General features: G+C 36.9%; 7 protein-coding genes across 7 annotated transcripts; 5 read left to right on the top strand and 2 right to left on the bottom strand.

Moving 5' to 3' along the window:
* Positions 1-483: 483 nt before the first annotated feature.
* On the top strand, positions 484-1,730 carry FDP41_007399 (uncharacterized protein; the record flags this gene model as incomplete). The annotated part of the gene is made up of 2 exons (XM_044711139.1): positions 484-1,065; positions 1,341-1,730. 2 exons carry the CDS (start codon positions 484-486, stop codon positions 1,728-1,730), a joined length of 972 nt encoding a protein of 323 aa, XP_044568935.1.
* A 729-nt stretch (positions 1,731-2,459) lies between these two features.
* Positions 2,460-3,614, top strand: FDP41_007400 (uncharacterized protein; the record flags this gene model as incomplete). The annotated part of the gene is made up of 2 exons (XM_044711142.1): positions 2,460-2,943; positions 3,058-3,614. The coding sequence occupies 2 exons, from the start codon at positions 2,460-2,462 to the stop codon at positions 3,612-3,614; spliced, it is 1,041 nt and encodes a 346-aa protein (XP_044568936.1).
* A 194-nt stretch (positions 3,615-3,808) lies between these two features.
* FDP41_007401 (uncharacterized protein) lies at positions 3,809-4,684 on the bottom strand (the record flags this gene model as incomplete). The annotated part of the gene is made up of 3 exons (XM_044711143.1): positions 3,809-4,170; positions 4,328-4,383; positions 4,449-4,684. 3 exons carry the CDS (start codon positions 4,682-4,684, stop codon positions 3,809-3,811), a joined length of 654 nt encoding a protein of 217 aa, XP_044568937.1.
* Positions 4,685-5,391: 707 nt separating this feature from the next.
* FDP41_007402 (uncharacterized protein) lies at positions 5,392-7,353 on the top strand (the record flags this gene model as incomplete). The annotated part of the gene is made up of 1 exon (XM_044711144.1): positions 5,392-7,353. The coding sequence occupies one exon, from the start codon at positions 5,392-5,394 to the stop codon at positions 7,351-7,353; it is 1,962 nt and encodes a 653-aa protein (XP_044568938.1).
* Positions 7,354-7,526: 173 nt separating this feature from the next.
* FDP41_007403 (uncharacterized protein) lies at positions 7,527-8,924 on the top strand (the record flags this gene model as incomplete). Its single annotated transcript, XM_044711145.1, has 1 exon — positions 7,527-8,924. The coding sequence occupies one exon, from the start codon at positions 7,527-7,529 to the stop codon at positions 8,922-8,924; it is 1,398 nt and encodes a 465-aa protein (XP_044568939.1).
* Positions 8,925-8,963: 39 nt separating this feature from the next.
* On the bottom strand, positions 8,964-10,127 carry FDP41_007404 (uncharacterized protein; the record flags this gene model as incomplete). Its single annotated transcript, XM_044711146.1, has 1 exon — positions 8,964-10,127. The coding sequence occupies one exon, from the start codon at positions 10,125-10,127 to the stop codon at positions 8,964-8,966; it is 1,164 nt and encodes a 387-aa protein (XP_044568940.1).
* Positions 10,128-10,340: 213 nt separating this feature from the next.
* Positions 10,341-15,692, top strand: FDP41_007405 (uncharacterized protein; the record flags this gene model as incomplete). The annotated part of the gene is made up of 1 exon (XM_044711147.1): positions 10,341-15,692. One exon carries the CDS (start codon positions 10,341-10,343, stop codon positions 15,690-15,692), a length of 5,352 nt encoding a protein of 1,783 aa, XP_044568941.1.
* Between the last annotated feature and the right edge of the window lie 11 nt (positions 15,693-15,703).

A 15,703-nucleotide genomic window follows, 5' to 3' on the forward strand; every position in this document is an offset into this window, starting at 1 on the left:
AGACCCTTACTGCATCCATACGCATGTTGTTGGCGTTCTTATGTGAAGGGTTTTGATACCTTAGGGTGTTTGATTAATTAACGACAACAGAGAAATGACAACAATAAGAGAGAGAGAGAGAGCTGACATCGTGAGTGTGTCTCTCTGTGTGTGTGTGCAGTCTCTCACGCGCATTCAGACCTCCATTGTTGTTCAATAATGAATTCACAATCTTTTCATAAATTTACAAACGATGACGAAATGCGCAGAAACCAACACTCTCATCATCATCTTTCCTTGAATCTTGATGAAGCTTCATCAAAAAACAAACACCAACTCGCTCTCTCTTCAGCAGTATTTCTGAAACATACTCACCGCCCATCCATTCTCTCCTTCTCTTCACGAATGATCTTCCTTTCATCATCATCATCATCGGATCTGAAACGGAAACGTAGGATGAATCGCCTCTTCTTTCTACTCATAATGGTGATGATGGTAATGATGATGTTGATGAATGTTTCACTATTCGTGAGTCCTGCTCCTCTCTCAGAAGAAGTGAAAGTGTCAAAATCGACTTCTTTCTCATCAACACCATTGACGACACCCTTTCTTCCCATCTTGTTAATGCATGGAGTCACAGCTGATAACGGATCCATGTCCGATTTGGAACAGTTCATTCGACAAGCTGTACCTGCTGGTACTTTTATTACTTCCATCAATTCTGAGAATACTGTTCAATCCTTGTTGAAACCCATGTGGGAACAAGTGACAGATTTCAGTCAAAAAGTGGACGAGTTGAAAAAGAGAATTGGTTTTTCGGAATTTCATTTGATTTGTCATTCACAGGGAGGATTGTTGTGTCGATCGTATATTCAATTGACGAAAAATCATGGAGTACGAGTGTTTATTTCATTGAGTGGCGTTCAGAATGGAGAATTTGGAATTCCACAACCGACCAATTCAGTTCTGCAATTGTTGCATCAAGAATTTCCTTGGTTGTGGAACATGACAATGAAAGAGGTGTATCGAGTGTTTTATACAGATTTCTTTCAAAAGATGTTAAGTGTGGCAAATTATTGGAAAGATGTAAGTGCTCATGAGTTGTTAACAACATTTATATTTACATTATTAATTTGGAATTTTTAATTTTGTAATTGGTTTTGAAAACTAATCTTGGAATAATTTTGAATATTAATAATATTGGAATTGATTTTGAATATTACATCATATTGGAATTCCAATGGATATTGACACATGTGTGACTTTGAAAATTTTCACAACCCTATTTTTCACATCATGAACATTTTGGTATCATTTACCTCAACATCTCCTTACTATGGTTGTGATATTTTGTTCCAAAGCCCTATCATTATATGGAATACCGACTCTATAATCAATTTCTTTCCATTGTCAACAATGATTCTCTCACGACCGATTATGCTAAAATTTACAATTTTAAAGAAAATTTTTTACAAATTGACAAGATAATTCTCACTGGTTCTCCTCAAGATGAAGTAATTCATCCTTACTTTTCTGCATTCTTTGAATTTTACAAACTCAATTCCAATACCATGCAATTGCTAATTTCACCCATGCAAGAACAAGATATTTATGTGAGAGATGTGTTTGGATTGAAAACTCTTGACATTCAAAAGAGATTAATTATTGAGAATGTCCCAAATGTGTTGCATATGGATTGGATCGAACGAAGAGATTTATTCGAAAAATATATGCTTCCTTATTTGTATTAATTGTTGAATGATGTCTTGAAACTTACAAAAATGTGAATATTTAACATAATAACAACACCTTTCTAGCTTGTGTTTCAAACCATACATCATCGTTTGACGAAATATATATTTGTGATGCATAATATTCAAAGAGAAAGTACAGGAATTCCTCTTCCAGAATGTCCATAGACTCTTTTTTCACACAATACCTCCGCAATGATCGTAGAAGAAAGTCGTGTTGAAGTTTCGCGCGAAATGACTTCGTGATGGATGTCCACCAAAGAGCGTACGAATAGCATGTGAAATATTTGTTCATTCACTTCTTGTTTGGAATCATTTCACTTTTTTTATCCAATGGCCATTCGTGAAAAAGAAGATGAAGAAGGATTCCGTCCAATTGGCCAATCACAACTGGTCCAGATGTGATGTGTGCACAAAAGACAGTCGACTCTTCTTTACAAAACAAAGAGAACACCAACACCTTCTTTCGAGAGTTTATTATACCCCTGACACCAACAAGAAAAACACCAACAAGAAGAAGGTGAACACACTTCGCAATATAACAACGAAAGAACTGGACCAAAACTCTCCACCATTCTTTTTCGTTAATATATTCTTTTTGCATATTCACACTCAATGCCTTCCTGTCAAGCTGAAATTTCATTAACCCAACATTCCACAACGCGATCATCATCACCACATCGTCGAGTGATGTCTGCTGTTGTTGTTGTTGTGTTGTTCATGATGATGATGACTGCTACTCAAAAAGTATTCGCCCAATCCTTGTTGCGTTCTGCGAGTTTCATTAAAGCCATTGATGCTGCCACTTCCGTCTACATTGCTTCTCAAGAATGGAAGAATTATTTACTCTCTTTTAATATTGTCTTTCCAGTGCCTTCATGTACCACTGCGAGTGTCAATGATTTTCCATCCACTCTTGATTTATCCAAAAATGGAAACATCACCTCCCGAATGCCAGTCATCAATATGTGTTATGAATATAATGCATTGCATCCTTGGCCACTCATTCATCAAAAGGCAGGTCAATTATTGATTTCAACATTGAAGAATCGTTATAACATTCAGGATTTACAAGTCAATTTCACAACAGTGAATACCACCTTGTTAGGATATTTTGGATCTTTGAAAGCTTTTGTGGATAGTGGAGATTGTGATGTTGCCATTGCTTCGACGAATTGGGATAATTCAAGATTGAGTCAAGCTCATTTTCAATGTAAGTAATCATGATGAGTCATTGTGACATGAACCTTACACACATATTGTCACAATTGATTGATTCACATCATGAACCAACACACACCTGGACATATATTGTCACAAATTGCAGGTGCCTACGGAACAAGTTTTAATGGATATTTACGTTCTGGACTTGATATTGATACCATCAAAGTGTCATCTGTGTATGATCTCAATCAAGCAGCTGTCAAAGTTGCTGTTTACAAAGCAACGACTTATGATCAATGGGCCACAGCTAATCTTCCTAACTCTCAAATTATTCGTTTTTCTGGAGGTTACTACGAAGCTTGGCCAATGATTCTCAACAATCAAGTTCATGCCTTAATTACTGATGCTGCTGACTTGTTGACATTTTTGGCAGCAAATAAGGCGAATTGCACCTCGTGTCGAGTCGATGTGTTTGGAGATCAATTTTCTTTTGGAAGTTTTACATCAAACAAAATTACAACCTCACTTGCTACTCGTTCGATGGTTTTTAATTTTTTGATGATGATGATATTTATGATTGGTTTTGATTTGAAATCTATTGCTCAATTTAGCATTCATGACTACACGAAAAACAACATTCCCCTAAAACAAAAAAGTTTGGTGATAGTCGGGATCGAACCGACGACCAATGGCTTATTAGACCAACGCTCTACCGACTGAGCTATATCACCTTCACATCTAGAATAATCAATATTTTTTTTATCAGAAATGTCTGAGCTAGTGCGCTAATTGGCAATTTCATGAAGGATTTAGATAAACCATTTGTACTAGACAGCTAAACAAGAAGAGAAAGGAAGTGAGTGGGAATCAAAGGACAGGGTTGATAGAGTGGGAAGTCAGCCTTTGACTTGACATTAATTTTTATTAAGGGAGGGAGAGTTTGGTGGCGTTCTCAACTTCTTATTGAGAATTTCAGCTGTGGTTGCCAACCCGAGTGGAACTGGAAAAATTGCAGCATTCACCACTGTTTGTGGAATCCAACCATTGGGTAATGTCAAACTCGAATACGTCACGAGAATATTCGAGGCATTTCCCTCCTCGGGTACGTATCGTTGACAGACAAATTCATTGGTTCCGCGAACTGCTCCCTTCTGTAGAACAAATGAAGAAGGAGGTTCATAAAGTCCATCAATACTTGTTGAAACAAAATAGGTAAAAGTATCTGTTTTGTGGAATTTCAATACGTAGAGAAAATCTCGATCGGATACAAATGGAGCTATGGAGGTATGAGTAGTGATTCATCCAAAAGAGTTCCACCACACATTGAGTATTGTACATTCGAATGACATTAATTTCCAGTCGTGGTCATGCCATGGATATTGTGAAATGAACATTCCATCGAATTCTCTCAAAATCTGAAATCACATACGTACCTCCAGCAGAGACAACATAATAAAGTATTCTCCATTCTCCCTCCTCATCGGTCCAACTTTCAATCAACTCCACTCGTTTCACAAGAGATCCAACAACTTTTTAATTTTCATATCCACCGACCACAAGGGCTGAATAAATTCCTCTGGTGTGACATTTTCACAAATGGTATCTCCACGAATGACAATGGCACTCTCTCCTTCTTCCTTGCAGGCATAAACATCAACATTCTTTTTGGTGTGATGATATTCAAAAGTGGAGTCTTGGAGAGATTCTAGACTGGTCATTCGGAGTGCTCTCTCTTTTGCATTATTCCATTTCTGTTTGATGAGAGTGATTTGTTCTGGAGTGAGGGGCATGTGATGATGGAAATGGTTTCAGAAAGAACACTTTGATGGACACAATAATGTTGCAACAGGTGAGTAAAAGCTTTTGGTGAGAATTTTTTTTTCAAAGATGAAATGCGAAGAAACTCCAACGTTGGAGGAGTGCGAGGATGGATATCGAAATTGTTAGTGCGAAAATGCGATTCCAATTCATTTGTTGTTCATCGGATCCGATCTCTCTTTTGATTCTTACTCGAATCGACCATTGATGAAGATTGAAGAATTGAGTTCATCCAATTTACAAGTAACATGTATCTTGAAAGACAACGCAATCTCATTCAAAGTTGAAGGAAAGAGGCCTATGATGTAGAACCAACCAACGGTTCAGTGTGAATTTGAGTTGGGTTGACCAAAGCATTTGATGAAGGTCTCACTGATGTTCCTAGGAACATAAACAAAGCAACGAAACAATAAATCCGATATTATTCGATATGATTAGTTATTACAATTCTGTTCACTTACAACCCAAATTACGAAATTGGAATTCAAACAATCAATACGATACATGAAGAATTGAAATTGTTGCCGACCACAAGAGAAAGAGCTTGTGTTTCATGATCATTTGGAGTTTTGTAATTCACAATAAGATTTCAGTTTTAAAAAAAATACTCTCATCGTCATCAGCTTTTTATTTCTTTGTTTAGAATCATCACTAAACCACAACAAACAGCAACATCATTATGATTGATCCGAATCATCCTTCCATCATTTTAAATGAAGAAGAAGGGAATGATAAGGTTCGGAAGCGAAAGGCTCATCCAAGTACAGCTACAACGTACGAGACATCATCCTCCTCCAGTAGCAGCAACAACAAGAACAACATCCAGCCTCAAAGGAAATTAACAAAATTACGGCATGCATCAAACGATTATACTTTGATACATTTTCCAGAACAAGTCGGAAAAGTGGAATCCATCACTTGGTTGGTAAAGGAAGGACAATGCATTCTTGCGTATGAGCCATTAGGAAAAGTGGTGTACACTTTGATGAATGGAAACCGAGAAGCAATGACGATAGTAAGCAATGCGCCTGGAAAAGTCGAACAATTGTTACGGCTTGACAAACCTGCATCATCATCACCAAACCAATTATCGGAACCACAAAGAATATTTCTTAAAGTTTATAATTGCAATCATCCAGAGACATGGAAGGAATTATGTGCCCGATGCAATGGTTCTTGCTCCTCACTATACATGCGAAAAAAGTTGAGTGGCGAGCCTGTTAAATTTATTTATGATATGGCTACACAATTTAACTTTCCAATACCGGAGATGAATGGTCATGATGAGAAGAAACCAACCCAAAAGTCACATGTTTCTCTTCTTCATAAATTAGGATACACGATCGATTTTGACCAAGCAATTGAAATTGACAGACAAAATCAGAGAAGGCTCATAGAAAAGAAAAAGCTTTCGCTTGTACTTGATTTGGATCACACCCTTTTGCATACAATTAACGATTTTGAATATTCAAGGGAAGGTAATAGAAGTAAGCCATTTAGAGAGGTGTATGATAGCTCGGAGTTGCTTCAAAAGCATATCCATCGATTTTTCATGAGAGGAACGTTTCACTTTGTCAAGTTTAGACCTAGATTAGACGAATTCTTGAGAAGATGCAGCAATTTATTTGAAATGCATGTTTTCACACATGGAGAGCGGCAATATGCCGACCAAATTGGTTCCATGCTAGATCCAAAAAGAGAATTGTTTGCTGACAGAATACTCTCTAGAGATGAATGTCCAGATATTAATACTAAAACTCTAAGCAATGTTTTTCCATGTAGTGACAAGTCGGTGCTCGTAATAGATGACAAAACTGATGTTTGGAAAAATAACGCAGACAATGTTATTCAAATAGCACCCTATGACTACTTTAGGCGTATATTTGGTGTACAGCTAGATGTAAATAACGCTCCAGGAAATGACGCAGACAGAAAACAACTAATGCCGTCTGCTCAACCTCCTAGACCTGTAAACTACAAAATTATTGAGAACACTATTGATGACTATGAGGAAGATGATCAATTAGATGTTGTTTATAATCTCCTCGAGAAAGTTCATACCGAATATTTTAAAGATTTGACATCAAATGAGGATGTTGACAACAAAGATGTCAAAATTATTTTAAAAGAAAAAAAGAAAGACATTCTGCGAGGAAAGCATATTGTATTTAGTGGAGTCATTCCGTTACAACAAGATCCAAAACAACATCCTGCATGGAGAATTGCCCAAGACTTGGGAGCTACATGTTACACAGATATTTCACCTAACGTTACACATCTTGTCGCGGGAAGAAAAGGAACAGAGAAGGTGAGAAAAATAGAACAAATGCCTGGTGTTCATATTGTACATGAGTCTTGGCTGTATGCATGCATGAAATACTTGAAAAAGCAGAATGAATTTGATTATCAAATCATGGATGTAAAACATTATCCCATTAGCGAAAATTACCCAAAAAGTAAGAAAGAAATTGCCAAATTCCAACAAGTATGTGCCGATTTTGTTGATTACATTCAGCAAGAAGCATCTGAGTTGGCAAGAATGCAAGAGGAAGAAACAGTAAAAGAATTGGAGGCAGATTTATTTGGAGATGCTGAGGCAGAATCAGAGGATAGCAGCAGTAGTGAAAGTGACAGTGAATGATCTTTTATTGAATAGATAAAAACAACAACCGTGAACGCATTTCAAACTTCCTTAAAGAATCCTTTCCATATCAGTCATAAATTGTGACCAATTATCAACGCCTTTCCGGCAAATTTGCTTTCAAGCGACGCAATTTAAAAAAACAACATTGACCGGTCACACACACTCCTACCATGGTCCTACAAAAATCATCGTCATCATCATCAAATTTGCTAAACAGTTCCTCTCAACAACAACAACAAATAATTTCCAAATTATTAGAAAAAGATATTTCTCGGTGGAATTGTAACGATGTTGCTTTATGGCTTGATCTCATGAAAATGTCTCACTTGAAATTTGCTTTTGTTCAAAATCAAATTTCTGGTGAGGAATTATTGGAATTGACAGATAGCGAATTGATGAATGAATTAAAAGTGAACAACGAGAATGAACGGAAAATAATTCGAGAATTGAAAGATCATCGAACGAATTGGATAAAATTATTTAAAAATTTAAATCTATTGAGTGACAATTCAAATTCTGATGCGCAACATTATCAACAACAGCCACCTTTCGAAAATCATCCTCAGACTACGGGCTGTCCCTCATCGTCACATAATTATTCATCACAACCATCTCATCCAAATTTGGTGATTAACACTTCCAATACTTTTTTGGCCCATCGAAATGCAAGCCAACAACAGCCATATAAAACTCAATTAACGCCCACAAAGGTAATGATGAATGACATTTCTTCGTTACTGGAATTGGATCAAATTTCCGATGAGGGTGCTGAAGATTTGACAAGTGTTGGAGGTATTCTTTTAATGAAAGGATCATCCGAGCAATTGAATTCTGTGTTGGATTCAATGTATAAGGACTGTGATTCTTTGAAATTTAAATTGTATAAGAACAATGACATTCATGTGGTGACACTCAAAAAAATTGGTTTTTCGTACAACTCTTTAAAATTGGAAATTATTGAAAGATTTCAATTTATAAAACCACTGATTCGATACAAAGATCGCGAGGGATATTTGATTAGAATTTCCACAGACGATGATTTAGCAAGAGTCTTATTTACTCATCACAGTGAACAGGGAAGTGACGTTTTACAGCCCATTAAATTGGTGATTGAGAATGATAGTTCCAATAATAATAATCACCAGAGTACAACACCCACTACAACAACAAGTCCTAAATGTGTATTCGCTCCAACTGCAGTTGCACAACAACCACACAATCATGATCTATCAAACAATAATTTGAATTCAAAACTTCTCAAATTGGAAAATGAAAATGCAGAAAAGAGTGAAACCATTCAAGAATTGGAACAAAAACTTTCCACACAAATTCAAGAATCGGAAAAACAGCTCGCTCTCACTAAAAGTTTGCAAGAAGAAATAAGCTCCTTAAAACTGCAATTATACAGTATGAGAAATGGAGTAATTTTTAACCCTGGTACACTGAAACAGGATGAAGAGATTTCAGAATACATCAAGTTGTGTAAAACACTGCAACATTCGTTAGGGAATGCACAAAACAAATTGTTTGAGATTATTGGAGCAAATGGAACATTCATGCAACAATAGGAATACTGTAAGTTTTGGAACATGATGATGAACTGTATTTTAGTGTTCTTGTGCCAGCACAATACTCTTTGGCTGCCATTCATCCTCAATAAACGTTCCATTCACATGAATTTTCTTTTTCTCTCCTTTCAATGTGGTTGAATCGAAAATAAAGGTTCCAGTGCTACCGAAAGGAGTTTGCTTTGAAAAGTTATTGGATTGGTATACTGTGCCACAAGGCATTCTCCATTGTCCAGATTTAATTTGTCCATTTTCCCAAGTGGACTGATGAAAGGAGCTCTTGTTTGCAGCAAAATAATAGTCACCAACACCATGCTTGAGATTGTTCTTCCATTCTCCTCTGTAAATGTCTCCATTCGAGTAATACATGGTTCCAAATCCATGCTTTTTACTGTCCAGAAATTGTCCAATGTACATTGAGCCATCTTTATATTTGATGACTGCCTGTGGATCAATGACAAAATTTGGAGGCTTCTCAGAAGAATTATCCACTAGGTATTTTTGATCCATTGAGGTTCTCTTTTTGTCTTGACAAAATGGTCCTTCATAGAATGGATAAGGGCCATATTTCAAAACGTAGAACACTCGGTGAGGTATGTATCTATTGAATGGTTCTATTGTAGTAATATATTCAGATGCTTCTTTTAACTTTTCTTCTTCACTCTTATCTGTTTTGGCAAATATCTGTTTCACTTCCTCTGTGTCTTTCATTTTCATTATTGCCACATCTTCTTTCAGAAAAGACTTTGCAGATGGATATAGCGAATAGTAAATGTACAAGCCTCTATTTCCATGCTTTAAATTATGTTGGAATCCTCCCTTATATTGATCCTGGTTAGCATAAATTGCATGACCTTCTCCGTGTCGTTCATTAAATTCATTCATTTCACCCTTGTACAATGCGAGTCGAAGAACCATCTTTACTCTGTTGTCATTCAAATGTTTACTCTCAACAAGTGATGTAATAAATCCCTCTTTGTCAAAATCATCTTCTGGTGTTTCTTCCTTATTTTCAGCTTCCTCCGATTCCTTCTCTTTCAAGTGAGATGCCCGAGCTTCCATATACAAATCCCAAATCATTTTGTCAACTTTCTTGAATCCTGACACTTCATCGATCTCGTCATAGTTGTATTCAGGTTGTTTTGGTTCGGTTTCTTCTTCTTCACCCGCTTGACTGTTTTCTTCGTCTTCGTCTCGTGGCATTTTTTTGTTTGGATCAAAACCGTTCGAAAATTGTAAATGATTTGTGGCGCGAAAAAATGTTTTTCAATGATCATATGAGCTTTCTCAATATATATATCTGTTTTGAGGAATAGTGTCCTTTGTAAAGTTTAAATCCTCACTGACCCATTGAAAGAAAATAACTCCACACTTGCCAATTGAATCTGAAGGAACTGCTGTCCCGCCATTAAAAAAATGACTTTGTTCCTCTCACAGGGTGGAAATCATCAAGTGGTTCTGACAACTGTGAGCAAGGAGCCTCTTCCTCACCATGATCGTCATCGTCATCGCGGAACAAACAAAGATGAAAATTATTGCATTACGAAACAATATTGCTTTTTGAATAGAGGACGAGAGGAACGACTGGTGATACAAATCCCTTCGGAATTGCTGCACCATGACAGCAAAAGAAATTTGAACAAGGATTTGGAACCTCAAGTGATTTGGTACCATGGAAGCTCTGATGCTCTTCGGATTCATAGAAAATATAAATATAGCAGCCATCAACAAAATCCCAGTGTTCCAATTATTCCAAATGATGTTTGCTTGTGCTCTTTCTCTTCTAATGAAGTCATGTTGTGCATTTTGTTGGACAATAATAGAATCGAAATTTATGGAGAATCAGGTAGATCTTTCATTGTTTCTCTTCCTTTCAAAATTCACAAATTATGGAGTTTAAATAATCAAATTTTGATTATGGAAAGGAAAATTTTGAGTGTGGAACAGAAACAAAACACAAATCCAATGCTGTACTTTTTAACGAGCCCACTACATGAAGTGAAGGCATTGGCTTCTGTTATTGGGCCTGCCTCAGTACAACCTGGAGTTACCTCAGATGATGGAGACGTGCTGATGGATGGTGAGCAAACTTTTGACTACATGAAAAATGGTTACGAAACCATCTTGTATCTTTATTCAGACCTTTTTATGGTCACTCATGACTCCAATTCCAAACTCATATCTCTTTATTTATTTCTTGAAGAAGGATTTGTCCAGAGAATACAATTTTCAGAAAACTGTGCGGAGTATTTGAAATGCGTCGATACTGAATATTTGCAAATATCGATATTCCATGTTGATACGTCTGGCAATCGATACATTTTATATGTAGTTAATAACAACACATTATTTGCTTTCGAGATAGAAAGAAATTCACAAGAGGAAGATTTTTTCCTATTGCCAAAATTTTCAAAACAAGATGTCATTGCAGTTGCTGAATTCAATGATTCTCTGGTCAACGAAAAATTGTTTAATGGGAATATCGGCGGAGGTTTGCACCTTATGCTAATCTCAGAAAGCTCTAGAGATGGATTAATTCTTGTTTTGAATGGAGAGTACATTATGTGGAATCAATCCTTAGAAAAAGGGGTATTTAAGAAAATTGATTTTGTTGTGGAAAACAGGTTTTCTCTCGCTTCTAATGACTCTCTATTCAGATTTTCTCTTGATATTTGCCCTTCATCTAAGCTTGTACAGGATTGTCTATCAGTTTTTCAAGCAATTTTGAGCAAGGATCTTCATTGTAGCATTTTTTATGATTTTCAAATTTCGAGAAATGCAGCATTTCAAGAATGGGAAATATTTTCTTCCTTAATCCTTTACTTAGGATTAAATATCATGCCTCCAACGCAGCAAATTCCTGAGGATGATCCGTGGAAATTGATGGAGTTTTTGGAGACCAATTCGTCAACCAATAATATATGCAATACTCCATGCATGATTGACTTTTCCAAATTACAAACGAGCAGCAAAACCTTGGTGGCCAATTTACCGCTTATCCTGTTTTCTCTGCATCTCCTGTACGAAAATTACAAACTACATGTAACAGAATGGAGCAAGATGGAGATGTTAGGCTCCTTACTTTTTGAAATAGCTACTACTTTACAGTGGCATTCCTATTGTGAAGTTTATCAACGTGATTTTAATTATACTCTCACTTCGAGAACAAAATCAGCATTACCCAACATGAGGATTGAGTTGAAGAATGACAATATCAAATTTTTAAATGAATACTATGCGAGTGGAATATTGACTCCAAATATTATGGGATGGATTGAGGAGATATTATTAAACGGCTCAATAGACAAGTCGTGTCTTTATCCGGTTATCTCAAATTGCAGTGCCACATCTCTGAGTAAGAAAGTATGCCGATTATTTTCATTGCTTGTTAATGGTTCTGATGATATTTATGACATTCATAACTCGTCTTCAGCAACAAGCGATATTTATATGGATGTGAACCATTTACAGGCTCTTTCGGAACTTGCTTCTCACGAAAGAGTTGCAATTGCCCTCTTACAAGAAGGATTTACAAGTATTGACCAATTAGAGTTTTTGCCATTCAGCGTTTCTTTGCCTATTCGAGAAGCTCTAATACTTTGTAGAAACTCCAATCAACCTGTAACCAGAACCACAAAATTCTGTAAATTGATTGAAAGAGAAGATCTTTCCATTAACAACAATCAATTAGAAATGGAAAGACCGTTCAGAGAAAAGCAGATCATTTCAGAATTTTCAAAAATTGCAGGAGTTCCTCCTCCAAACTCATCTTCCTCAGAAACCGATGAAGATATTGGACACATGATTTGGAGTGAAGACAGAAGGCTTGAGCAAGTAAGCAAAATGCTGGACAGTAGCAGGCCTACGCAAATACAAAAACATACGCTCCAGCTGACAGAAGATGATCTCGATGGTTTTGATCCTAATGATGCTCCTGATTTACAACGTCAAATTTTATTGAATATTAAGCAACAGTTATTATCTTTTTGCATTGGAAAAGGAATGCTTACTCTATCAAGCAAACGTCACATTAATAGTTCCATCTCAAGAGACACCACAGCCAGTAATGTTTTAGCAGTTCCACCAATAGCTCTTTCAGTCAAACTCAAAAGAAATAGAGCCATCATGTCTATTGATATTTCTAAAATTGTTTTGGAGAATGAAATTTCTGCAAGTTGCAGTACACAATGGGCAGAATTTCACAATGGAGTGGCCACCGGTCTAACCATTGGAACCGATTGCAAAATTACCAAAGAATGGATCATGTTTCACAAACCAAACAAACGAGGGACTAGATATTTGAATGACAGTGTGACTCATGCTGGATTACTTCTGGCTTTAGGATTGCAAGGTCACTTAAAGTGTCTTGGACCTACAGATATTTATGGCTATCTTCAGCAGCGACATGAAGCGACAACAATCGGTATTTTATTGGGTTTATCTTGTTCATATATTGGAACACAAGATCAGTACATTACTCGATCCCTCTCGCTCTACATTCCTTCGCTCGTGGTAGGTATGAGCGATATGGAAATGCCAATGGAAGTGAGCGGTTCTGCATTGCTTGGAATTGGCTTACTCTATATGGGTAGTTGTCATCGATTCATGACTGAAGTTCTATTGGGAGAATTGGCTCGACCACCCAATGATAATTCAACAAACACACGAGAAAGTTACTCTCTATCTGCTGGATTAGCTCTTGGATTGGTTCATTTAGGCAAAGGCCCAACTGGAAACAGTCACGAATTGAAAATGGACCAAAGATTGCTTTCATACATGACAGGAGGTAGCAAACGTCCCGAGTTTGACATGTTTGCATTAATGGCATCCAAATCTAAGGCCCATCCATCATTAAAGAACGGAACCAACAGTTCAGAGGCCGTGACAAGTACATGTTCAAGAATTAAGGAAAATGAAAAATTTGTGAATGTGGATGTCACAGGTCCAGGAGCATGCCTTGCTCTCACATTGAAATATCTTAAAACACATGATGAAGCTATCGCTTCAGAAATGAAGGTTCCAGACACAAAATACATGTTAGACTATGTCAGACCGGATATGATTATTCTGAGACAACTTGGCTCCTCGTTAATCATGTGGAACACCATCAAGAACTCTGAGTGTTGGATTAAATCAAAAATTCCAGAACTCTTTCGTTCTACTCCAGCTGAAACAATCATTGACAGCAGTGAGTTGTGTAAGATTTATGCTCACGTTATTTGTGGTTGCTGTCTTTCTATTGGTTTCAAATATGCTGGATCCCATGATTCCAAAGCGTTCGACTTGATTCTGAATATTGTTCAACAAGCAATGAAAATGAGACTGAAACTTTACGCACACGATGCATCCATTCCCTACTATGTAAAATTAGACAAATTTACATCAGATAGAACCATCATCATCGGTCTACTCAGTTTGAGTTGCATCATGTCAGGAAGTGGAAACGTTGAAGTCATTCGATTGGTGAAACAGCTCAGACAGAAATACATTTCATCTCCCAGTACACTGTACGGTGGTTATGGAATTCACATGGCATTGTCCATGTCTCTTGGACTTGTCTTCTTGGGAGGAGGAAGGTTCTCTCTTTCAACCAGTGATCGATCGATTGCAGCTCTATTGTGTTCATTGTATCCTGTTTTCCCTCAGACAACGACAGATAACAGGTATCATTCACAAGCGCTTCGTCACTTATACATTCTAGCAGCTGAGAATAGATTATTGGAAACTCTTGATATTGACACAAAAGAATCATGTCATGTTCCTGTCACCATTGAGACCACTCAGGGAATGACTTTACAAAAACTAAGTCCGTGTCTTATTCCTGAATCACATTTAATTTCCAAGATTACCACGAGCAATGAAAGATACTATCCTCTCACCATTACTGAGTTTCCACTCAAAAGTAATATCATTTATGTGAAAAAGAAATCTGGATATTTAACACATAAGGATGATCCAAAAGGAATTCGTTCATCCGTTCACTCGAATTTTATTAGCAATCTCGTGGATCAAAATCCAGATAATTTGGTAAAACTCTTTGAGAAAATGTCCTCTGGTTCTCACACTCATATTGCTCCCTATGTGAAGTATAGAATATTTGGTCAAAATAGCTCTACTGGAGTGGAAGAACAAACCTTAACAAAAGCCATCCAATCTCTCTCTTTAAATGATACCGCTAATGGAAATATTGCACTCTTGTTGTATCATTCGCTTGTGGATTCTCTCATGAATGACAGTCCAGATGTACTCTACATTTTTGAACATGTGCTCGAAGCCCTACGATTAATAGTTGAAAGAAGTTCATGCAACAATGGTAGTGGAACAAGCTCAAATAATTTTGACTCGGCTCCAACAAGAATCAACTTTCTTTCAAAATCCATCTATATTTCATGCTTTAAGCAATTATTTGCATACCACTCATCTAGGGATCGTTTGTTGAAACAGCAAAGCTCACAAAGCTCACTGTCAACAAAGCCACTAATTTCGCAACATTTCATCGAGTGCATTAGAAATTATTTGGAAAATTATTTTGCATCCATGGATCTCATTAATTGGACTGCACCATCCACAAACGAAAATTTCGGCTCGTTTTGTACCTTTTACTCCCTTCCTTATTTATATCTCATCCAGCAATTGGTACAGCAAAACAAGAACCAATGCAGTGCAGAGCTGTTAGTCCGCTGTTTGAAGTCCATTCAGCCACACTCCTCGATTCCTACCGCCCAAATTGAGCGCCTTGTTCAACATATCATCTCTCGGTCTCCATGAGAGAGCAAGAT

The sequence above is a fragment of the Naegleria fowleri genome (assembly GCF_008403515.1).
Source record: "Naegleria fowleri strain ATCC 30894 chromosome Unknown tig3, whole genome shotgun sequence".
Taxonomy (NCBI): domain Eukaryota; phylum Heterolobosea; class Eutetramitea; order Acrasida; family Naegleriidae; genus Naegleria; species Naegleria fowleri.